A 26,178-nucleotide genomic window follows, 5' to 3' on the forward strand; every position below is an offset into this window, starting at 1 on the left:
ATAAGCGCCCTTTGGCACTGTTACGGGACTAACAGGGGACAAATTGGGTAAAGAATCGTCAGGCACCTGCCTGGACCGGATCCCCCCCAGGCCTTCGCCACGATGGGGTTCACAAGCCGGGGTATCTGTCACACCGTTACCCATGGTGCTGTCGACAGGTACCTGACGAGGAGTTGAAAATGAATCTAAAGGAGTGGTAGACATTCTAGTAAAAGCTTCTTCAAAATTCTCTGACAGCTTGTTAAACTTGGCCGAAATGTCTCTATCTAAACTAAGCTGTAATTTTTCAAATTTCTGTTTCCAACTAGTTTCCATCGCCAAAAACTTTGAATCAACATCAGAAACGACTTCACTATTTACCGGTTGTACAGGTGGCAAAGCATCAATTAATTCGGAATCGGAATCACACGATACCGAAACCGAAGAGCCAGAATCAGGAGCGCACAAATCAAGGAAATCATTAGATACAGGTCTAGATACCAATTTCTTTTTCTCCTTAATCAATCTGTTACGCTGCAAGATTCTTTGATGTTTAATATAATTCGTCATGTCTTCGTCAGAACAAGGCTTACATAAGTCACAACGAGAAGTCAAGTCACAAACCTGTCCACGACAAAAGCTACAAATGTCATGGGGTTCATACTCCCTGCTACTCATCCTTGTCCCACAAGCCGGGCAATTCCTGATGTTGCTGGCAGAAGGAAGCATCGAATTATCTAGGCTATCCCTTGGACTGTTGGGCAGGTCACGTAATTCTGGGTTGCAAAAGTTCGTAATATAATATAAATACCACAATAAAAATAAAAGTTAATTCACTATTTTGTGGATTAATACGTGAGTGGTAATTAACATAAAGTAGCATTAACAATTAATGAGAGCTTTAAATGCACAAAAAGGTTTAGGAAATTTATAAAGAGCGGCCGTGATGTAAACAGCACGGGCGCTCGTTAACAACTGATTTTCAAGGGAAGGTTTTGTAACTGTCAATGGCAGTGTTGCCAACTGGCAGACAGAATAGGAGGTAACAAGGTTTTTGGGGATTTAGGGCTAGATGAATTATATTAAGGTAATTTTTATTAATACAAAAATTATAGGTAAAATAATACAGAAATAATGAAAGAAAATGGAAGTTAAAAAAAAGGGGCTGAGAACTGATCAACAGACATGCAGTAAGTGGTCCAGTTTGTCACTTGGCAGTGATTCTTCTATCTTCTTTTTGTAGAATATATGGGATTTGTGTAGGTGGACACACACATGATTGTAAATGAAGGTTTTTTGTGTGGATACAAATGATGGGATACTTAATCTATTAAATTTAACATAAATGTGACAGAACTTAAGTAAAATATCAGGTAATTAAATTGTACTTATTTTTCTTTTACCAGCCTAAACCTTCATTCGCTGTAACTCGACTTGTAGGGGAGTCTTTTAGTCAACTTATGGCTGAGTATGTGATTGGTTGGATTACTGCCCATGAGCGTGGATTGCTTCAAATGTGGCAAAATCAGGTAGGTTCAGTATTTGTATTATCGGTTGTGACGGGTCATTTGTGAGTACCCACCCCCAGTTGTGAACCACAGACCTGTTGCTCCATTGTGTATAGAGCAATAGTAGTGTGCCTTTTCAAATAAATATTTGATGTATTGTGCCCATCATTATTACACATTTGTTGTTACACAATATACAAACCCTCAGTCCTTTACCATAGGAATTACTTACAAGGAAACTGGAACACGGCCGTTAAAATTCTTGAACAAGGTAGTTAGGCAGTAACTACTGTATGTTTGTGAGCTCTTGCTGACTAGCCACTAATCACAATTTCCCAGTGGGATCTTTCTTTTGTTTGTTTTATGTGATAAACCTTGCTAGTGCCTTTCTGTTTTGTGTATCAGGGGTCGGCAGCAGTGATGTATTTACATTCTTATCAATTACTCTCGCCCTTTAGTAAGGGCCCAACAGTACATTAATTATATTTATTTTTTAATTTGAAATTTATGCTTATGCTTTAGGAGAATATACCATGGGAAAACTTGGAAGTTCGCCCTTTGTGTTTTCTCTCCCAGTATTCCTCCTTCTACTTTTCCCTTTTGTGTTTCACTCCCAGTACTCCTCCTTCTCCTTCTCCCTCTACACTCACTATTGGACGGAGAAGGAGGTGGGTGTGTGATGTTGATGTTTAGGGATCTCTCATTTCAGAGGGCAGTGCCCTTTGATACAAGAGGAGTATCCTCCTTTTTTAATATATTTTCTTTTTTTGCAAGCTAACAGTGAGTGATAATATATTACAACAGTAGATGGTTGGATATCTCTTTGTTTTGGCTATCCTAACCCTCGGAATAGTATCTGTGACTCGTTAGCATGCTGTGACATTGGCCCTCGAGTGTCTGTACGATTCCCATGCTGAAAATCATATTAAAATGCTGCTGTTATCCTGGAGATTCGTCACTGGACAGCGTATACAGATGACTCTTGGTCAAGGCGCCGAGGGAGTTAACCCTGTGGCCCACACTCCTGTTTTAACTATTCTTTTGCAGGTATCACCAGACACTCCTTGCAGTTTTATGTGTGTTTATCCAGCATCTCTTGCAAGAGAGAGGTTTTTCTCAGAGGGCTGCAAGGGAGAGATTGAAGACACCTCTGTCAATCCTGTGCAAATGTGTATCAAGGAAAGTAGACCATCTTTGTGATTGGTGTCTTTTCAGAAGATTGCAGGTTTCCTAATCTAGTTTTGCTCAGTTTCTACAGTAAAAGATTATCACAGGCTTGTCATAAGTCTTCATACTAAAGAGACTAAACCTTTCCACTTTGGTGGCACAACCTATGTTACCGAGGGAAAAAAAAAAATATTATTTTAATGTAAACTCATTGTGAAGAACAAATCTTGGTATTCTGTGCAGTCCCCAGTTGGGCTATGCTATATTTTGCATCAGAAGATTTTGGAATAATTCATACATTAAGTTAGTATTAACATGACTATTCAAGATAAGATATATTTTTATTAGCTGTTAAAAACAATTTTAGACATAGGAAAAACCTATTTTTGGTAGACACAGTTTTCCTTCGAAAGAGTTACACTCATAGTCCCCCCAGCACTGTAAGACAGACCAGCCTATCTCAAAGTATTTCCTTTTATAGTTGGTCACAGCCAGAATAGTGTTTGTTGGCACATAGATAGAATACAAAGGGCTCAGGACTGCTTTGGCTTTTCTTTCATTCTACTTGCACAGATGTGAACACATTTGGTGGTTTTCAGCCTCATTATGCAGCAGGTCTCTGAAAGGTAAAAGTTCACCCCAGTCTTATACCTTTTTGTCAGGGAGAGTGGGACTCACAGCAGCTACCAAAAATAGGTTTTTGCTGCATCAAAACCTGTTATAGCATAGCAACCCAGATAAAAATTTTGGTCCTTAGTATAGTTACAGTTTTTTAACCATTTTGTTTATTCCGGGTACCCATTAGTGTTTGGCAATAAGGAGAGGAAACAACACACAAACCTATATACAGTACAATATGTAGTATTCTTTGTGGTTCGAAGGTGACTAACCAGATAATGTGGGGTCTGGCTGCAGGATAATTGTGCCTTCCCAAGCAATATTTCTGGATCACCATCACTCTCATCACAATATTGACTCAGGAATTTTTTTTTATCCAAGTTAAAGTCACAGGTTTTCAACCATTTTCTTTATTCTGGATACCCACAAGGGTTTGACAATAAAGAGCAGAAAACACATGAACCTATATATGTATTATCCAAAGTGGTTATATGACCAATTATGTTGAGTCTGGCTGCGGTGTTACTGCATCTTCCTTGGTTCAGGAATACTGCCTCTAATAACCAACTTGTATACTGAAGAAAGTTAATGGTGCACTTACCTTTTGGATGTCATGCGACTTAGAAAAGTATGTAGTGAGGTTCTGCATATTTAATGAGGTAAACTAAAATCATTCTCAGCCCACGTAGAGAGAATGGTTTGTTTGTGTTAGGCAGCTAGGGTATAGGACAAATAGGACCACCTGAGATGTTTGCTATGACATTGTGTAAACCTTGAGTGCTTAAGCCAGGCATAATATTTTATCTGAAATACTGCGTTTCCATATCAGAAAAAAGAATTTCTCCAATAAAAAGCCCTCATTCTTGGTCAGGAATGATAAGCTAGGAGGCAACAGTAAATGGCGACTAGATGTATGAGACAGTGTCCCTATCAAAGAAAGCTCAGTACGATGATCTGAGTTCCTAATGCCAAAACAGTCAAGAAGTCTGCCTTTTGGAGCATATGAGTTGTAGTTGTATTGGGCCCACTGCATAAAAACCTTATTCATGGACCAGGGAACAGGCATCTTTGCATGAGCTGGCCTTTGCAGTACATAAGACTAGAAAAAGGAATTAATAATTTCTATATTAGAATCAATTCCAAAACCATAAAGCAAGGGTTTCAACAGTGTTCCTTTGTATGCCATGATTGCTGTAATAGCAAAGCCCTTGATTTAAAAAAAAATGGGCTCTCAGTGTGGAAGTAATATACCCACATTTTCCATATGGTCTGGTATGTTGGATAGATGAAATCTGTAGTTTTTGCACTAGATAACTAGCAATGTAAGGTTTAATAATGTTCCTGGTAGAGTAGTTTTTAAAAAATCCACACTTGTAGGTCATGGCTCAGAAAGGAGAATGGGTAGACGACTTCCCCTCCTGTCTAGGATAGAACAGCAGACAGTTGTGCAAGAAATTTTCTCAGGTCCTTCCTGAGGGCTGTTGGGAGGAGACAGCCAGGCTCAGCAAACATCTGTTGGACTAGTTCTTATTTATTCAGAAACCTTTTGACTGGAGTCAGTTGACTACCACTCAAAGATTTTGTCAGCATTCTTCTTTGGTGGCTCCCCAGATTAGCCAGTCATCTATGTGGGCCACCAGTTAAATTTCTTCTTTCCCAAGCTCCCAAAAGTAAGCAAGTACAGTATGTAGCAAAGTACAGTACTATTTACGCAAACCATGTGTTTGTTCAAACCTGATAGGTCAAGGATTACCCTTCTTTTGGAGGAATCCTTTGTGGGGATACTAAAGATAGGTGGCAAATAAGCCTGTCTTTCTCTATGGCCTCCTTTTCAGAGGGGCTGGTTTCTGGAAAAAATTCCCTTAGAGGAGGGGGAGGGTGAGACCATCTCTACCCCAGCCCACTGAAAATTATACTGTGCCAAGGGGAGGACTTCCACTTCATGTTATGCTGTAAGAGACAACCCTGACCATGCAAATTCTATTGAGCTCCACCTCATCACTTACCTTTAATATCCAGTCCAGGAGTTCATCTTCCTTTTGCCTGGTAAGAATGTTTTATCTGCTCTGAAATGGGTACTACTGCTATTGTTATCCTTTCTTCTGTTGTTGGAGGGATCCTTTACCAGTGACTGGAAGCTTGTGTGAATCAGGTTCTTACAAGAAAAGCATATATTGTGCAATTCTGTTGTCGAACTTATTCAGCGAGTTGTGGAACAACAGACTTATCAAATAGGGTTTGGCAGGAAGGGAAGAATGTAATAGGGAGGTTACACAGAGACAAAAATGTTGGAGTCCACCAATATTCTTTTCAAGCCTTAGTGCAACACTCCTGAAAGAGTTTTCTCTTTAGTCTGTAAAGTGTTTTTGGCTACTGTAGGGAACATTTTTCTAGAAGAATCTGGAAGATATTTAATAGTTACTTCCATCATCGTAGTAGAAGTTATTATATTTAGACAGTGGAGCCAAGTGTAAAATTCAGCCTTGGTTGTCCTGAGATTTTTCTGGTAGGGAACCCAAAATTGCTGAGTAGCCACTTCCAATGGGCTTTTTCCTCTGAAAAGGAAGGGTAATGTTGCCCATCCATTTGTAAAACTCTCAGATACAGTTCTGGGATGGTGGAGACAATAGCTTTATTTCTGCCATAAACTCATTTGCCAGTCAACAGAAAACTATGAAGTTTTGTCTTCACATGATCGATTGTTTCAAAAGTAAAGGGACAGAAGGCTGGTTCCTTATATTTTACATTAAACTAAAAAATAGTTGCTATTATGGCTTTCATTACTCTATTAACAGGCAGAATAACCATCTCCTGAGGCAGTTTCTGAATTCGTACTGAGAGATTGACCAGGCATCAAAATTCTATTTGAGCAACGTCAATCAGTATTCCTTTCATTAGTGAAGTATTTTCCATTCGGCAAAAGGACACACATTGATGCATCTCGCCAAGGGTTATCAGTATCATTCTTGTTGTGGACATTGATGCTTGTACCAACATTCTGATTTGAGATTTTACACTCCCCACCTGGTCTTACTCATGTTACCTGTTGGAACTCTAGTATTGAGTAGGCTGTCTCTAATTACATATGTACTCATTTTCTGATTTCAATGGGGATGTAGTTTTTTGGTGAGAAAATGAATCTCTGCCTGGGCAGACTGTGTAACCCTCATTCCTGTAATTTGAAGGATGAAAAATATTTATACACATCACACCCAATTCCATACTAAGGACAGACCTGAATTTCTCTTGGGAATCATGGAGCATTTCTATGTGCTGATGCTCAGTAGCAAGGTTATCCTTGACTCAGTTCATGATTTCCTCCCAGAATGTTGAAAGTCCAGTAACTAGAATTTTCCTATCAGGGGAAGCCTGCATGAACTGATTGAGCCAAGGCAGTTGTATGACCACTGCCTGGCTGTATATAAGTTCAGGATAAATCGCTACCCCCTAGAAGGTATAGAAACTTCAGATGGGATTGGGTGGACCGTGGACCATGTCAGGGTTCCCTTAAAAGATCCTTCTCATCTGACATCTGTCTTGCATGTAAAGCAGAAAACTATTCCCCAGATTTAAAAGGTTGTGCCCCCTTCATGTTGGGTACTAGTGAGCTCTCCCCCAAAGAAAGTTGAAGCTGGAGTAACTAGAATCCACTGCCTTTGGAGTATTGGCCTAAATGTGGATTCTGCTTGGAGAGGGATGGAAACACACACACCACTGGAGTTCTGCCAGAACGATGTACATACCAAGTTTCCTCCTACCATAAGTTCCTTGTTGGACAAGTGGCTTTAGCGCTCAGCTACTAATCTGGTGGGCTGTAGTTCAATTCTCGGCTCAGCCAACGAGGAATCAGAGGAATTTGTTTCCGGTGATAGAAATTCATTACTCGATATGTGGTTCGGATCCCACAATAAGCTGTAGGTCCCATTGCTAGGTGACCAATCGGTTCCTAGCCACGTAAAAGTATCTAATCCTTCAGGGCAGCCCTAGGAGAGCTGCTAATCAGCTCAGTGGTCTGGTAAACTTAAGATATACTTAACTTATCCTCCTTCCATACTCCTGTTGAAACCTATAACTCATAGAGAAGTGGCGGGATTTCACAAACTAAAAAACAAAAAACTTAAAACACAAACACATGTACTCACCTCAGACTCAGGGTGAGGAGCTGCACCACTGTCTGTTGAATATATAGCTAGGCTAGGCTAGGCTAGCCGTCGTAACACAATCCACAAACAACCGTACAAGGACAACAGCCACACAACAATTCAATAACTATACAAGAAAAGACCAGGTATTTCTACAGAAGCAGTCCGCATTGACTGCAAGGAACGTAACCACGGATATGTCATCCAATAGGCACTGGGGGCCGTCCAATGTATTTTGCCGTGTTTAGTACTGGCCCCTGGGGGGTTAATTACAGTTGTCCGAATAAATATTACTTAAAATTCTTGTTCAGTACATAAAAATGCATAGAAAAACCGCAACTGCCATAGTCTAGGCCACCGCAGATAAGTACCCTAGATCTACCAAAGACCACTGCACAACAATCATTATCAGCACCAAAAACCAATAACATGACAAGTCAACACCGCTCACAACTCCAACAACTCATCTACAACACAACAAACGGTATTTCTACAGAAGCAGTTCGCATGGACTGCAAGGAACGTAACTGCGGATACGACATCCACTAGGGATTGGGGGCCGTCCAATGTATTTTGCCGTGTTTAGTACTGGCCCCTGGGGGGTTAATTACAGCCGTCCGAATAAATATTACTTAAAATTCTTGTTCAGTAGGTAGAACTGCAGTAGATCTAGTGTACTTATCCGCGGTGGCCTAGACTATGGCAGTTGCAGTTTTTCTGTGCAGTTTTACCTACTGAACAAGAATTTTAAGTAATATTTATTCGGGTGACTGTAATTAACACCCCCAGGGGCCAGTACTAAACACGGCAAAATACATTGGACACCCCAATCCCTAGTGGATGCCGTATCCGCAGTTACGTTCCTTGCAGTCTGTGGGGACTGCTTCAGTAGAAATACCAAAACTGCATAGAAAAACCGCAACTGCCATAATCTAGGCCGCTGCGGATAAGTACCCTAGATATACCCAACAAACTCACAAGCACAACAAATTGAACAACACAGACACACCACAACAGCTTCAAAAAACACAAAATAGCTGACTATCAATAACACTGCTCCCAAAAAAATGACTGAACAGCACCGGCTCTGCTCCGACTCCAGGACACGCTCATTTCCCCCAACGCTTATAAGTGATGCTTGCCACCGATATTTACGGCGAGCGCCACAACAGACGCACGCTCACGACCGCCATTAAACCACTCCCATTTATTCCTCCACCAATTTCTCTCTCTCTCAACATTACGAATAAGTACTTTCTGCATTTCCTTAGGAGAATGACACCTGCCACTACAATTTCTACCATTTTTCTCAACATCTGTGACGTCACTACCAGTAGAAGTACTTATATCTGCATTGATATTTCCTTTAAAATTTGAAAGGAGCCCCAATATTTAGGATAACTGGGAATTTTGTGTACCACAAACTCCATTAATTTTTATTATAAAATACGACAAAGGAAATGCTATGCTATGTTTCATAAACCAGAAGTTAAGCTAGCCAGATTTACCCTTTTGGTAACTTCAAATCATGTATCAGTGTTAAAAGTCATCAACTAATGAGTTTCGATAACAAAATTGTGCAATGTTATTGCCTAAATGCTAATTATCACTTTGTCAGACAGGAAAAACAGCATGGTAATTGCAGCATAGCCTAGCAATCTAATCCTAATTTTTCACTTTAGAGGAGACCTACATGCTCCCAATTTTACCAAGTACCTGTAAGCCTACCCATTAAAATTTTAAGGAACTAACACTTTTCACTGGGTCCTAAAAATATGTAATATGCTTTAAAGTTGTTGTGAGGATGGGAACAACTGTGCAAGTAAGGTGTAGGAAAGACCGAGCCCGTCATTGTGTGAACAGGAGATAGACTAAGAGGCCCGGTCGAGTCCTTTACATCCATTCTATCACTGTGCCAACAAGCACTTTTCTGGCCAAGACCAACTAAAAGAGAATCCTTTGAGATTGGTTGGTCTGTCCTATGGAGTCCAGGGACGAGCAGAGCAGCGGCTACACTATCAAAATATATTTAATGCACTTAAAAATTAACATAAAAGAAATTTTTTTTGTAATGATGAAAAAGGCAGAAATGCACATTTTAATTATACTAAATGGGTGACATCCATAAATGAGCTATGGTTCACACATTCATATGAGGGAAGATTTCTAAAATAGAATATAGGCGTTTAACACCAGACTAGGATACAGTATAACAAAATATATGCACATTAAAAATTATAACCGAATTAAAAAAAAGAAAATGCAAAAAGTGCTCAGTTTATCACAAACACACAAACTACTTCAATACATCGGGCAACGATAGTTATAATACAAAGACTTCAGTCACGAACAGTAAATATCAGTTTAATTACCCGAGTTCCATTTGTGGTAGTTTAAGCTAGAATTAGCTTACCAAACTTCTGTAAAAAAGTTACTTTTTAAAGATATTTAGAGGCCGGATACTATTTAGTTTAAACGTGGCAAACACCAGCCAGAGAGATCCCTTAATATATTTCAAGTCATTGTTTGTGTTTCATAGCTATGGAAAACAAAAGTTATGTAAAGATAGACAATTTAGTTATTTAAATCTTTGGTATTTCTACAGAAGCACTCGCCACGCACTGCAAGGACAGTAACCGCGGATACGACATCCACTAGGGATTGGGCTGTCCAATGTATTTCGCCGTGTTTAGTACTGGACCCTGGGGGTTAATTACAGTCGTCCGAATAAATATTACTTAAAATTCTTGTTCAGTAAGTAAAACTGCATAGCAAAACCGCAGCTGCCATGGTCTAGGCCGCCGCGGATAAGTACCCTAGATCTACCAAATCTTCGAATAAAAAACATTACAAAAATGGGATGGAATTAGATTTAATATTTCCAAGTGTTGTTTGTTTCAATAGTTTTTTTTTTTTTCAAGTTCGTATTAACAACCATTAACTATTCTTGTTTTTCATTTTGTCTTATACATGTCCATCTTTCATCAGCTGACTTTGCTTCTCTCTTCAGCTCTCAACTCTCTCAATGTTGAGAATATGCACAGGTATACGAGTATGTACAGAACAGAAATCCAGACTGGCTATGTTTTAATCTGATTTTTAAATGTCCTTGCTATTATGGATTCTATTGTTATCCCTGGAACTGAAGTCAGGTTAATAGGTCTGTAGTTCTTTTTGCCAGTTTCCAGCAAAGAACATCATGTTCTAAGGATAATGGGTAGATGTAGCAGGAGTGATGAGCAATTTTTCCTGCATCCTTGGATGGTATCCATGGAAACCTGGGTACTTGGTTCAATTTTCTTGAAACCATTTTTACTATCTCTTCGGTTGTTTCTAATTACCCTAATGGATTATTGCTTTTTTGTTATTATTAGGATGTTTTGGATTTCTGAAGGGGTATTCTTCGCTTTATGCAATAGCAAAGTATTCCTGTATATTGTACTAGCCAAATCTTTGTCACTGATAATAATATTGCCATCTTTATTTTTAAAGACCATTTGCTACTTTTGTTTGGTTTTATATTATTTCCATTCATAAAGAATACTTTTTATTTTTATTCGTTTTTATTTTGTTTACTGTAGATGCTATCCTGTCTTCTTGCTTATATTTGCCTTCATAATTAAATGGTCCACCTTAAAACACTTCTATGTGAGCCATTGCTGTCACTAATGATGGTTGTATCACTGACAGGTTTTACACTTTCTGTATTCTTTAACTTAGTAACATCTGCACTACCTTGGCTGTTTGATACATTTGATATTATTTTCTGAACCCTCCAAAGTGTTCTTTTGAATCCTTCTCTTCCATGAAAAGTTTGTTTTTGTTTTGCAAGAAGTTACACGATCACTTTATCTGAACTTTTATGCAACACCTAGACTGGTTATAATATTGTCATCTTTGAGTAATACCAAATGTATTGTAATTATTATCCCTTCTATACGTGCAGTCCATGCTTTCCAGTTTCTAGGAAGTTGAAGTCCCATGACAGGGCATAACTTAGTTATGAAAATATTGCTCGGATTGCAGTATAAGTTTTCGTATTTTCCCTCTTACTAATTGCGATCTCAATGTATGGGATATACGTAGGGCTTCTTTTCAAGTTTGCTCAAGATAACTTCTAGCATTTCGTGCACTGCCTAATTTACAGTTGACTGGATTCAAGTCATACTAGTCCGTCTTTATTGTATATTTTATTTCCTGGTATATCAACTTTTCTTTTGTGTTTCAGCTGCCAGGCTTTGCAGTTGCCATTGAAACAACGTAAGTCAGTTATGTTTTTCAAAGTTGCATTACAAATTGACAGTCCAAGGGATGTTTTTGATGTTTCATTACCCTCTGAGTCCTCATTAGTTTCTCCTTGGAAACTTTAATGAGGTTTTTGTTCCCATTTTCTGATGTATCCTGGACTTATAGAGATGTCAGGTCTTATGAAGCAGTTAATAACCTTTCATATTCTTGATCTGAGATTTATTCCAACTTTCTGTGGCCTGCTTCGCTCACACGTATTTCATTTTTCCCAAAGGCTTGCTGTTCACCAACAAATACTTCCACAAGGCTGAGAATTTCGCTGTCTTTTGAATGCAGTGCTTTATCAGAAACCCATTATTTTATGGTGGTCTAATTGAGAATCCAGTTCACCTTGTTGAAATGCTCCAAAGATGAATCCCCCTCCCCCTATGTGGTTGTCCATAGCTTCAATTTGTGCTCCTTGATTTGTAGTAAATCAGAGCTCATTTCAATAGTTTTGTAGTTTTTATATATAATTAGCAGTAATGTTATTCAGTATTACTTATTTGCTGATGATTTGTGAATAAATTAATTGAAATTGCTTTAAATTCATCATCAATGATTATTCTTCTCTTAGTTCCTGAGCTTTGTAAATTACAGTTGTTCATACGCGAACAAACCTTTGATCTTAACAATAGGATAATTTCTAGTGCCTAGCTGGATCCGGTTAAATCGCAGATGAAAGCAAGAAATCTTGTGAGATCTGGCAATACGTGCTTATATCGGGTGAAGAGTGGTCAAGGACCACGTTCCTACACCACTGCGTCAGTCTTCTCATAACTGCCTGGGCGAGAGTTGTGATTGACCTCTTTCGGCCTTTACCCAGTTCATTGCCCGTTTCGATTGTGTTTAGTGTTTGTGTGTGTGTGTGTACTGTTATTTATGGCTTCTTCTGTTCCTTCTTGGCCTTGTCAATGTATGTGCCCCAGAACTTCAGGTGTTCTGTGTTTTCGTTTTTTGGCTTCGGCTGCGACCGATCCCCACTTCACATGTAGTAGGTGTCGCTCTAATGTTTGTACAATAACAAATCCTTGCACGGAATGCAGTGCGTGGCCTAAAGAGCATTGGAAGTTGTTTTATAGCAAGAGGGAGCATCGTAGGGTTTCTACTCTTCCTTCGTGGGAGGGTTTTTCTTCTCCTCTTCCCAATGCTTTGTCTCCTGTTGCGGTCACACCCCATAGTAGTGTTGTGCCTTTGTCCCCTTCCTTTACTTCCATTGATTTGTCATTGGAAATATCGGGAGGCTCTTAGACTGATTTTTTAATGTTGCCCCTTCTTCTTCGGGAGTTAATTTGATTCCTGAGAGGGAGTAGGCTTTTTCATCATTCTTTTATTGCAGAGTCGGAGGCGTCCAAGATGGAGGCACTTTTGAAGTTGATGGGGCTACAGGGTTTTCCGTCCTTGGAGGGTTTGCTGACACACTTCATTGAAGGCTTCTTACCCCCCTCCTCATGCTGTCCAGGTTCTCCCCCCTCCTCCTGGCTTCGTCTTCGTAGGAAACCAAGGTCAGCCATGTTGTATTGCTCCGCCAGTGACAGTTGCCACTTCTTCGAGTCAGAGGGAAGCCGTGGCGTCAGCCCCGCTAATGACGTCACAGGGTCAGTCATTTTGTATCCCTCCGCCAGTGGCGTCTACTTCCCGTTGGGATCGAGGGGAAGCCGTGACATCATCGCTACTTATGACGTCACTTCCATTGATGACATCACTCCCAGTCGTCTCCATTGCACTGCCTCGCTCATCTGTGTCATCATCGTATGTTGCCGTGACATCATCTCTGCCATCCAGTTCACTGCATCTCCCTTCCACGTCGTCAGAGCTTTCTCTTGCTGATCCGTCTGAGGCTTTATGCCAGGCTGTTCTTAAGAAATTGGACTCTGTTTTCAAAGATAAGTCGGCTGCCATGTCGACTGGGAGGACTGGAAGCGAAAAGATTGCGTAAGGAGCCAGTGCTGTCTTCCTCTCCTTCTCCCCCATCTCCGATGCATCGGCGTATCAAGCAGAAAGCTAAGGACTTTGCCCTTTCTTCACCTGCATGTGAGGAACAACACACCCGTGTTCCTGAGTGTTGGTGTTTCAGAAAGTGTCAGTATATCTTCCCCTGTATACTCTCTGCAGTGGCTGCTTCGTCCTCTGCATCGAGTTGCAAGCGTGTTGCAACCTCCCCTGTTCATGCACATGTTGCAGGCGCTCCCACTTCTCCATATCCAGGGCCTTTTCGTCGCCGTAAGGATCTCAAGGCGCCTGTCAAAAGGTTGAAGGTTGGGAGTGTGGAGCTGGTGCAGCAGGAGTCTTTGCCTGCCCCTCTCCCTGGTACTTCCAGGAGTTCGACTCCGAGGGATTCTCATTCATTCTCGAGTGTTCGAGATTCCTCTCCAGCTCACGTTGGTACATCTGCCACGCCCGTGCCCGTTCGCGGCCATGTTAAGGAGTCATCTGTTGAGAGAGTGAATAGTGATGTTCCTGGTGTTGTGGTTGGTTTGTTGTGGGAGTTGGCTCTTGGATCCAGCCCAGACAGGTTAGTTGGTGTTTCGGGCTGTTTGGCTGCTGGTTCTTCTGTTAATTTGAACGAGGAAGGCGTTTTAGTTGAGCCTGCACTCCCTTCTCGTCGTCGGTCTCTGTTGCCGGAGGAGGAGGAGGGAGACACGCAAGAGTTTTTGTCTTCCTTTTCAGAAGTTGTCGATCTCATTCGTGGTTTCAACAATTTGGAGAGTAGGACTCAGGCTCGGTCATCTTACACTCCTTCCTGCTTGGAAGCCTGGCTGGGAGCTACACAGGATCCCAAGTCTTCGTTTCAACTTCCCTTGTTGGGGCACATCCAGTCAGTCTTGCATAAGGTTAACGCCTCTATTTCAGATCAGGATTGTTCGCTTCACTCTAGTGGCTCTGCCAAGCTGCTACCCCTGCTTCTCATGAGGCATAGGAAATACTATGCTGGGAACTCTGCCTTTTTGATGTCGTATCATCTTAACCCGGACCTCATTCACCTGAAGCTGGGATTGAATTTGGAGCAGGTGAGGTCAGTGGCTCCATCGTTGTCTTCACAAGATGCCTCAGTGTTGGAATCTACGGCAGCCTTCATGTTGCAGATGGTTTCTTGGCTGGACTTCTGGTCTATGGTCATTGCCAAGATAGCTTCTGACAAGTCCCCAGAAGGGTTGGTGAGTACGTCCTCTCTTGCCAGTTTGTTGCAGTTCGTAGGCAAGGCATTTACAAATATGGTCACCTCAGTCTTAATTTATGGGCTAACCTTCTCCTGAATAGAAGAGACGCAGCTTTATCCTGGATGGAAAGATCAGTTGACCCTGAGTCCTTGCTGTTGTTAAGGAATGGGGATCTGTTGGAGTTCCAATTTTTTTCACTCGGACTGAGCTGAAGGATGCAGTAGATCAGTGCCGGGCTGACACCAAGGACAGATTGGTGCACCAGGGTTTGTCTAAGTCGGAGTCTCGTCCTCGGAGACGTCTGGCTCCTCTTCCTCTCCTTGCCCAGCAGCAGTCACGAAGATCATCGCCTGGTAGGCCATTGAGGAGTTCGGTTTCGGCAGGGCCTCCCTGTTCGTCCCAGACGAGGTCAGAGGACCAAATTTAATATGTCCCTTTTCCTTCCATTTTAAACCGAGAAGGGGCCCCAGGGGCAGAGGTAAAGGGGGCCGTCGGTAAGTTAGGTGCCTCTCCCTCTCCTGTTCCACGGGTGACCTTACCTTACCTTACCTTACAGACCTTACAGTTCGTTCGGGTTGCCCCAGGTCCCTCAGTGTGAGGCGCCTCTAATGTCTACCAGAGAGTTGCTAGTACATCTTCCGGTATATTTTGCATCTTCCAATCTTGGATGGTCTGGGATGCAGTTTAGATATTTGTCGAGCTTATTCTTAAACACATCTACGCTCACTCCTGATATTCCTCAGATGAGCTGGCAACGCATTGAATAGACGCTGCATTATCGATGCTGGTGCGTAGTGGATTAATGTCCTGTGTGCTTTCCTTATTTTTCCTGGTATAGTTTTGGGCACTATTAATCTACCTCTGCTTGCTCTTTCTGATATTTTTAGTTCCATGATATTTTCTGTTATTCCTTCTATCTGTTTCCATGCCTGAATTATCATGTAGCGCTCTCTTCTCCTTTCTAGACTATATAATTTTAAGGATTGTAGTCTTTCCCAGTAGTCTAGGTCCTTAACTTCTTCTATTCTAGCTGTAAAGGACCTTTGTACACTCTCTATTTGTGCAATATCCTTTTGATAGTGTGGGTACCATATCATATTGCAAATATTCAAGTGGACTACGAACATATGTTTTATAAAGCATAATCATGTGTTCAGCTTTTCTTGTTTTGAAGTGCCGTAACAACATTCCCATTTTTGCTTTACATTTGCCAATAGAATTGCTATTTGATCATTGCATAACATGTTCCTATTCATCATCACACCAAGGTCTTTAACTGCTTCCTTATTTGTGATTGTCTCATTATTAGGTCCCCTATATGCATATAGCTTTCCTTCTCTGTCTCCATAATTTATTGATTCAAATTTATCAGAGTTAAATACCATCCTATTTACCTCTGCCCAATCATATACTTTGTTAAGGTCTCTTTGTAGAGCGTTCCTATCTTCATCACAAGTAATTTCTCTACTTATTCTTGTGTCATCAGTGAAACTACTCACTACCGAATCCTTAACATTACTGTCTATGTCTTCAATCATAATAACAAACAATATTGCAGCTAGCACCGTACCTTGTGGCACACCGGATATTACCTTGGTTTCATCCGATTTCTCATCGTTTGCAATAACTATCTGTTTTCTGTTGTGTAAAAATTCTTTTAACCATCTTCCTACTTTATCTACGATATTGTGTTTTCTAATTTTCTTTGCTAATATATTATGGTCTACTTTGTCAAAAGCTTTTGCAAAGTCTAGATAAACCACATCTGTTTCATTTCCGCTTTTCATATTTTTGAATATGTTCTCACGGTGGACTAACAGTTGGGTTTGTGTACTTTTTCCGGGTACGAAACCGTGTTGTCCTATATTAAACAAATTATTTTTTATTAAATGTTTCATAATATTTTTCTTCATTACCCTTTCATACACTTTCATAATATGTGATGTTAGACTCACAGGCCTATAATTACTTGCCTCTAGTCTTGATCCACTTTTGAAAGTAGGGGTGATATATGCTAATTTGTGCTCATCATAAATCTTGCCTGTATCTACACTTTGTCTTAATAATATTGCAAGTGGCTTTGCGATAGAATGAACTACTTTCTTTAACAAAATAGCAGGGACTCCATCCGGCCCTGCAGCAGCTCCATTTTTAATTTCATTAATTGCCTGCACAATATCAGCTTCATTAATTTCTATGTCAGCTAAATATTCACTATTTTCTTCCCTTACTTCTATATCATTATCTTCATTATCTATTCTAGGGGTGAATTCTCTCTTATATCGTTCTGCCAGTATGTTGCAAATTTCCTTTTTTCATTCGTTAATCTCCCTTCAATTCTCAGAGGGCCTATTTCTATTCTTCTTTTATTCATCTTCTTCGCATATGAGTATAATAGTTTGGGGTTTTGCTTGATATTTAATAGGGTTTTTTCTTCCAAGTCCCGTTTTTCATTTTCTTTTGATTGTATAATCTTTTGTTCTGCATTTTCTATCTTACTTTTTAGTTCTATAACTTTCCATGCATTTTTTTCTTTTGCAAGACCTTTTTTCCACTTTCTGATTTTCTGGAACAAGATCCTTCTGTCTCTTGGTATGCATGAATGATGTTTACTTTTCTTCTTCGGTATATATTTTTCCACTATTTTCTCCAATATTTTATATAATATCTCCGATTTATTCCCTTATGTCATCACTTACGAAAATGTTATCCCAATCTTTGTTTAATTCTTCATTAATTTCTGACCATTTTATATTTTTACTGTAGAAGTTGTATTTCCCATATCCTTCCCACTTTTTCATTTCTTGCTTATCTCTATTTTCACTTGCTTTGGAATGAACTGTTAATTCTATGACATTATGGTCTGAATACTCGCATTATAAACTATTATTTCTTTAACATAATTCATCTCGTTCACAAATACTAGGTCTAAAGTATTTTCCTTTCTTGTTGGCAGGTGATTTATTTGTTGAATGTTGTATTCTAGTAGCATATCTAATAGCTTTTCAAATTGCCTCTTATCTTCTGCACTACTATTACTCTCTTTTTATATGTATAAGTACAACCACAATCTCCTATTCGTTCTTTCCATTCTACGAAAGGAAAGTTGAAGTCACCATAGGAGAAGTAGTCCAGTCCTTGTGATTTCTACATATATCATCCAATTTTTCAATTATTAAGTCAAACTCTTTAGTATTAGGAGGTCTATATATTACTATGTTCATCAATTTTTCAGATTCAAATTCTACCGCTATTAGTTCACATTCTGAGTTACTATATTTCTCATATATTTTTCCTTGTTTTTTGTCTTTCCCATATATTGCGGTTCCCCCTTGATTCCTATTTTTTCTATCTGATCTATAAGTTTGGAACCCTTTTATTTGATCATCATTCCCAGTCTCTTGGGAATACCAGGTTTCACTTATATTCATTATATCTATTTTCTTTTCATTTTGGGTTAGTTCTTCTAAGTACTCTATTTTTCTTTTTGAGTTACTCGTAACTAAACCCTGGCGGGCCATTGGCCAAGTGGCAGAGTTATGGGGCGGAGAAGTTGGTGGTAGATATGCTTCGGGTGGGGTACTGTTACGAACCAAGAGGAGGTCCGCTCCAAGTTCGATGTTATGATAAACAAAAAGAATTCAACACCAATAGTTGAAACGGGGATACGAATATAGAAAGAAACACTAACAGAACAAAGGTTTATTTACAAGCTTACTAACAAAAGATAAATGCAGAATAACAAAGTAAAATCTTACACTGCATGAACTGGGGGAACAGTGAGGTAATGTTAATACTTGCTGGCAAGTTTCAGCTGACGGAAATTAATGCTCTAAGGAGAACTGTAACTTCTGACGTCTACTTGACTCCGTATTGCAGAAAATAATGTCTATTCTTGATACTTGAAGGGCAGGAACTCCTCGGAACCTCTTGTAGAAAGTTTCTTCTCTCAAGGCTTGTTCAACGTTAAAAATAGCTCGGTCGTTCTCCCTGACTGGACGACTTGACCAGATTTCATTCAAACTCTCGAGCACCTTTTCCTCTCTGATCCTTCGTCTGTTTCTTCTTCTCTTATCTCTCTCTCTGATGATCTCTGATCTCTGCTGCTGGGCTCTCACTGATAATCTGATCTGTGACTCTTAGTGATGATCTGATCCCTGATCTCTGCCTTCTCCTACTTCGTCAGTTGTATTTATAAGGCAATTTGGGGGTGGGGCCTACCAGTGAGCGTCACAGACTCCCGAGATTACCGGAACTTCTTAGAAGAATCTCGACGAAGTATTGCATCATATTTCGCTGCGTTTCTCACGACGTGATGGCCCGTGTCACGTTCCACAAAACTCCTGCCGATTCTAGAACCATCATGAGAACAGGCGCCTCCAACACACGCACGAAAGCCTCCGTGCTGCAGAACTTCTCGAAGATGCGTTTTCCTTTCCTTTAATTTATCATTCGTTGCTATGAAGCCATTACCATGACAGGTACCTACTGCCATTCGACTTCTCTCCTCCTCTCTCGGACAAGCTGCAGCTCAGGAGGGCATATCCTCCGGATTCTCTGAAGTTCTTGGCTCTTTGGGAGGAAGTGGAGAAGATGCTGGACAAAGATGCTAGAGGAAGTGGTGTGTCCATCTCTGCGGTTTTACAGTCACATCTTCTTGGCGCCCAAGGCATCAAGAGGTTGGAGACCTGTGATTGACTTATCCACCTTGAATCACTTCGTCAGGAAGACACGGTTCAAGATGGAGACCCCGCGTTCAGTGTTGGCAGCTGTGAGGGAAGGGACTTCATGCTGTCGATAGACTTGAGGGATGTATATTCCCAGATCTTTATTCATCCGATGTCCAGGAAGTTCCTTCACTTCTCTTTGGGGGACAAGGTCTTCAAGTTCAAAGTCCTGTGCTTTGAGCTGACTACAGCCCCCTCAAGTATTCACAAGGGTCTTCTCTCTCATATCAAGTTGGGCCCATGCTCAGGGGATTCGTTTGCTGGGGTACCTCGATGATTGGTTGGTCTTAGCAGGTTCCAGGGAAAAGCTACTGCAGGACAGAGATCATCTGTTTCGGTTTTGTCTGGAACTGGGCATCGTGGTCAACCACGAAAAGTCAAACCTCGTACCCAGTTAAAGGATTCTCTACCTGGGCATGGTCATCAATATGGCAGTTGTAAGAGTTTTCCTGTTAGATCAGAGGTTGGAGAAGTTGCGAGTGGTGGTGCGCGACTTCCTCTCGGAACCACATCAGTCAGCTCATCAGTGGCAGATTCTTCTGGGAGCTTTGTCTTCCCTGGAGAAGCTGGTCCCTCATGGGTGGTTTCATCTTCGGTCTCTACAATGGAGGAATTCTGGTCTCCGGCGGGGGACTCACCCCTGTTAAAGGTTCCTCTGTCTCTGGAAGTGAGAGAAGACCTTTGTTGGTGGTTGGATGGCCGAAATCTTTTGAAAGGTGTCCCTCTGTGATCTCTCCCACTGGACTTCTTTCTGTTTTCATTCCCAGTGGACTTCCTTCTGTTTTCAGATGCCTCCCATGCAGGTTAGGGGGCTCATTTAGGTGGCCTCATTGCCGCAGGCATTTGGAGTTGGGAAGACAAAGGGCAGCATATCAATGTCTTGGAGTTGAAGGCAGCTTTCCTGGGTCTGAAGGAGTTTCAGGAGACAGTAAGGGTCATTCTGTCTTTCTCATGTCGGACAACATGCCGGTGGTCGCCTATGTGAACAAGCAGGGGGGCCTGGTTTCTTGTCAACTTCATGCCTTGACCATCGAGGTTCACCAGTGGGCAGTCAGAAATTTAGTAGAGCTCTCAGCCAGGTATATCCCAGGGAAACGGCATGCGGTCGCTGACAAACTTAGTTGTCGGGATCAAGTAGTAGCAGACCAGCTGTTTCAGGTTTGGGGGAGATCCATGCTGGACCTTTTTGCGACTCGGTTCAACAGGAAACTGGAGATATTCTGTTCAGTGGTTCCAGATCCTTTAGTGTTAGCGGAGAATGCGTTCCAACACCCCTGGGACATCCTGGAGGTGTATGCCTTCCCTCTGTTTTGTTTGATCCATCAGGTTCTGATCAGGCTGATGAGTTTGCAGGGTCTCAGGATGACTTTGGTAGCCCCTCTGTGGCCTCAGGGGGATTGGTTTCCAGATCTGCTGTCGGTGTTTTCGGAGGTTCCGAGGGAAATTCTCCCTTGGCAGCATCTCCTGTGTCAGCCGCTTGCGGAAAGGTTCCACCAGTCAGTAGAATCCCTGTCTCTTCACAGTTGGAGGCTATCAAGTATCTCCTCTGAGAGAGAGGCTTTTATCAGAGACCAGAAGGGCATATGTCCAGCATTCTCAGAAGGTCAACCTCTGCAGTTTACCAAGGCAAAGGGCGATCTACTGTGACTGGTGTCGTTCGTAAACGGGGTTTTTCTCCACTCGCAACCTCTATTCAGTGAATAGCAGACTTTTTAACCTTCCTCAGAGATCAGAAATGTTTGTTTGTTTCTGCCATTAGAGGCTACAGGGAGGCCCTGAGTTTAGTGTTACACCTTAGAGGTATCGACATCTCGTTCTGAGAACTTTCCTTGCTAGTTGAGGGGTTTGAGCAGTTGAGTTCTCCTAGGGAGCTCAAGCCTCCGACATGGGATGTTTCCTTGGTTCTCAAGAGCTTCACTTTGCATCGCTCATCTGACAGGAACTTGATGCTCAAGACAGTTTTCCTCCTGGCCTTAGCATCTCAAAGAAGGTGGGAGAGCTCCACGGTCTGAGTTATGATGTGAAGCACACAACGGGTTGGGGGTCGGTGTTCTTCGAATTTGCCCCGGAATTCGTGGCCAAGACCCAAAAACCCCTTTGTGAACGATGATAGGTTCACTTCATTTTCCATTCCATCACTGAATGACTTTGTGGGTGGTGATGCTCAAGAGCTTTTGTTGTGTCCTGTCCGGGCCCTGTGTTGCTATCTTAAAAGGACACGGCATCTTAGGCCAAGCTGCTGCAGACTTTTTGTTAGCACAGGATGTACAAAGAAAGAGGTGTCAAAGAATACTATCTCTTTTTGGATACGAGAAGCCATCAGACAAGCATACTTGACTCTTGATGATTCCGCCACCACGTCTGTGCAGGCTAGAGAGCATGGCGTTACGGGTATTGGTCCCTCTCTGGCTTTCAAAAAGAACTTGGCTGTACATAGAGTGCTGAGTGCTGGTACAGGCAGTCCCTGGCTTACAACGGGGGTTCCGTTCTTGAGACACGTTGTAAGCCGAAAATCGTTGTAAGCCGGAAAATTGTCAAAATTCCTAAGAAAACCTTACTTTTAATGCTTTGGCTGTATTAAAAACTATGTAAACTACATCTTTATTGCATTTTTCATAAAAAAACCTTCAAATATTAATTATTTTGCATTTTTGGAGTCATATTTCTTCCATTAGATTGGTATCATAAGCGCTGTAACCCTGGAACACGCGTTGTAAACCTGGAAATCATTTCCAAAGAATATAATTGAAAAGTGTTGTAGCCTCGGAACGTCGTAAGCCGACCCCGTCGTAAGCCGGTGACTGCCTGTACTTAGTTACACCAGTCCACGTTCACCTCTTTCTATCTTAAGGGTGTTGCCCACGGACATGTTTTCCCTGGGTCCTGCGGTGGCTGCCCAACAGGCTGTGTAACTCATAGTTGTCCTTAACTGAGCACTTATGTATCTTACCTAAGAAGATTGTGTGGATGAGAGAATGAGTGAGTTGGCTGGTCTCTTCCTTTCTCTTGTACGCATTATTCGCTGGACTGGTCTGATACAGGTGAGTAAGGAAGTCATACTGATAGTGTGGTCACTTGGTATACAAATATCCAACCCTCTATTCGGTAGCATATGCTCCACTCCTTGGCAAGGGGGGAGTTCGGGTCGGTAATAAACCTGGGTGTGTTGGTTTGCTATTGGACAATCAAAGTTTCTCTTTGCTTCCCTATACAACGATTCTCCCATATATCATTGTACATCACTCAGTGTCTGGGTAGTTAGATATCAATTTATCTAGCTTCTCACAGGCTTCAGTCCCTTCTCGTACCTCCCTCCAAGTATGAGTCTATCCTATTGTCAAGACTGAAGGTTTGTTCACATATGAACAAATGACAAATTTTCTTGGACAATTTGTATTTTTCATAGCTACTAACCTGAGGTCTTAACATTGTACTGCCACCCCTCTGTCTGCTAAGACATCCTGAGTTGGGAAAGACTGACGTGGTGGCGTAGGTGCATGGTCCTTGACCACTCTTCACCTAATATATGCACACATTGCCAGATCTCACAAGGTTCCTTGCTTTCATCTGTGATTTAACCAGATCCAGCTAGGTGCTAGAAATGATCCTATTATTAAGACCTCAGGTTTGTAGCTATGAAAAATACAAATTGTCTTAGAAAATTTGTCATTTTTATTTTTGTGGATAGGGTTTTCTTCACTATGCTGCAAGCAAAGCAATGTAGAAAAAGATTTAATACTCTTAATAGAAAGTTTTTTAAACTGAAATGTAAAATTTTCATTTTATGAGGACATATAGTGGAACCTCTATATATGAAAGTTCCTACTTACGAAAAATCCAGGTTACGAAAGCAAAGACGAAGATTTTTTTGCTTCTGTGTACGAAAATAATTCAGGTTGTGAAAGGGTAAAGTCTGAGATTTGCCCGGGCCGCCGAGAACAATTTTAAAACTCGCACGCCGCCAACTGAGTAGACTCGCCACCATCCTCCCGCTCTCCCATTGGTTCCTGATGCTAGTCACCGCTGTAAGATCATGCTCTCCTATTGGTCAGCATCTGTCCCATCATCCTTCAACCACTTCGTCGCATCAGCATTATCGTATGCACGTGGAATTCGTTCATTCACATAGATTTTGTTTGTTAACGTAAATTCGTGTTAGTGATTTCGCTTTCTTCGTAGTAAGTTACTTTATTGTGTTGTGTGTGAACTTAATTAACTTAATTAGCCATGGGTCCCAAGAATGTTGCTGAAGTTCATGGAAAGAAGAGGATGCTTTCTATGGAGACAAAGATGGAGATAATTAAAAAGTATGAAGCTGGCATGCGGTTGAGTGTGATCGCTAAGGAATACGGCCGAAATCCGTCAACGATAGGCACCATCTTTAAGCAGAAAGCCATCAAAGCAGTTACACCTTCCAATGGCGTGGACTATTTTGTCCAACAAGAGGAGCCATGTGCATGATGAGATGGAGAGGCTGCTTCTTGTATGGATTAAAGACAAAGAAATCGCTGGTGATACGATAACCAAGACGTCAATCTGCCACTATTTTCGGTGATCTGATTGCCCAGGCCGAAGACGACAGAGGGGAAGGGACATCGACGGCAACCCCAGACTTCAAGGCTTCTTGGGGGTGGTTTGATAAATTCCGTAAACGGACTGGCATCCATTCGGTGGTGCGGCATGGGGAGGCTGCCAGCTCGGACACGAAAGTGGCCGAAGCCTTTATTAAGATGTTCAACGAAATGACGATCAAGGAAGGCTACAGTTCTCAGCAAGTCTTCAACTGTGACGAAACTGGCCTTTATTGGAAAAAAATGCATTGTCGGACGTACAGTACGGAGGAAGAGAAAAAGCTACCCGGGCATAAGGCTTATGAAAGACAGGCATACGCTCGCCGGAGACTCCTCGAGCCTTCAAGGCCCACAAAGTGCTAAAGGAGAAGCTTCCGGTGGTGTGGAGGGCTAATGCGAAAGCCTGGGTAACGAGACTTGTTCACTGAGTGGGTAAATCTGTGTTTCGGCCTGGCAGTGAAGAAATTCTTGGAAGAGAACCACCTCCCTCTAAAATGTCTGCTGTTGTTGGACAATGCCCCTGCTCACCCTCCTGGCCTTGAGGAAGATATCCTAGCGGAGTATTCTTTTATCAAGGTTCTTTATCTTCTGCCTAACACCAGCCTTCTCCTCCAGCCCATGGACCAGCAAGTGATATCAAACTTCAAGAAGCTGTATACAAAACATCTTTTCAAGAGATGTTTCGACATCACTGATACCACAAACCTCACCTTGCGTGAATTTTGGAAGGAGCATTTCAATGTCGTGATATGCATCCGACTCATCAATCAAACTTGGCAGGAGGTTTCAAGGCAAACCTTGAATTCTTCGTGGAGGAAACTCTGGCCTGATGCCGTATCCACCGAAGACTTCTACGGATTCAACGTAGGCAAAGCTGATGCAGATTCAGAAACAGTTGACGATCCTGAAACTGTTTCGCAGCCAGATCTTGATGAGATTGTTGCACTCGGCAAGTCCATGGGGCTGTTTGTCGACGAGGATGACATCAATGACTTTCTCGAGGAGCACCAAGAGGAGCTTACGATGAATGACCTGAAGGAGTTGGAGGCCATGCAACATAACGTCATTCAAGAGGTGTTCTCTAGCAGCGGCGAGGAGGAGGAGGAGCACCCTATGACAACAGCAGAAATTAGGGATGCTCTAGTTGCTTTTCATAAAGTGTAATCATTTGTAGAAAAGAGACACCCCAAAAAGGCTTACACAGGTGCATGCTTGTGCAGTTCAATGACGTTTGCCTGAGTCGTTTCAGGAACATTGTGAAAAGCAAGCAGAAGCAATCTTCCTTGGATAGTTATTCTTTAAAGAGGCCTTTAGTAGTAAGCAAACAGGAAGGTCCAAGTGATAAAAAAAAACAGAAAATTGAAAATGGTGAAGAAATTGAAATTTTGTTTATTGGTAAATTTAGCTTTATCATAAAATTTACTGTGGTGTTTTTGTAGGGCTTGGAGCAAATTAGGCAATTTACATGTAAAACGTAGTTCGAGATACGAAAAAATCAGGTTACGAAGGCCGCTTCGGAACGGATTATTTCGTATCCTGAGGCACTACTATTACTTGATCTTAAATTACCCATGAAGCAAGTTTGCTCAAACCTGAATATAATAGATTACTGGAAAAATTTGCAAGGAAGTCATCAAAGGAAGAATTATTTCCTGGCAGCAGTTTATATCTAACAAAGTGTATACTTGTATACTATAAATACAAATAGTATTTATATTCTAAATCTCCTAGACATGCTTACTAAACAGAACAAAGCAATCCTCTGAGGCTGTCCCTCTCCCCGATACGTACATATTATCCTGAACCTATACATAGAAAATTTGCGTTTTGCTCTCTTGATGTTAGGAAAAGTCTTGATGATCTTGATAGCTGGCAGGGCTGTACCCAGAGTTTTTAAAGGGGGAGTTGGTCGGTTTTCCCAAACTGGATCTTTTCTTCTATAAATGTTATTGCATACATAGGTATAAGCAAGATGAAATACTTGAAAATATTATTTTAGTTATATTAAGAAGAAAAAT

General features: G+C 41.4%; 1 protein-coding gene across 3 annotated transcripts in view; it reads left to right on the forward strand.

The window, feature by feature from the left end:
• The window catches only part of LOC135222590 (glyoxylate/hydroxypyruvate reductase A-like), a 251,672-nt gene that overhangs the window by 105,252 nt on the left and 120,242 nt on the right, over positions 1-26,178 (forward strand). For all 3 annotated transcript variants that reach the window (XM_064260673.1, XM_064260672.1, XM_064260671.1), the window contains one exon: positions 1,386-1,508. In XM_064260673.1, coding sequence (XP_064116743.1) covers positions 1,386-1,508 — 123 coding nt within the window. The remainder of the gene's footprint in view (positions 1-1,385; positions 1,509-26,178) is intronic.

Source organism: Macrobrachium nipponense, chromosome 8 (assembly GCF_015104395.2).
Source record: "Macrobrachium nipponense isolate FS-2020 chromosome 8, ASM1510439v2, whole genome shotgun sequence".
Lineage (NCBI taxonomy): Eukaryota > Metazoa > Arthropoda > Malacostraca > Decapoda > Palaemonidae > Macrobrachium > Macrobrachium nipponense.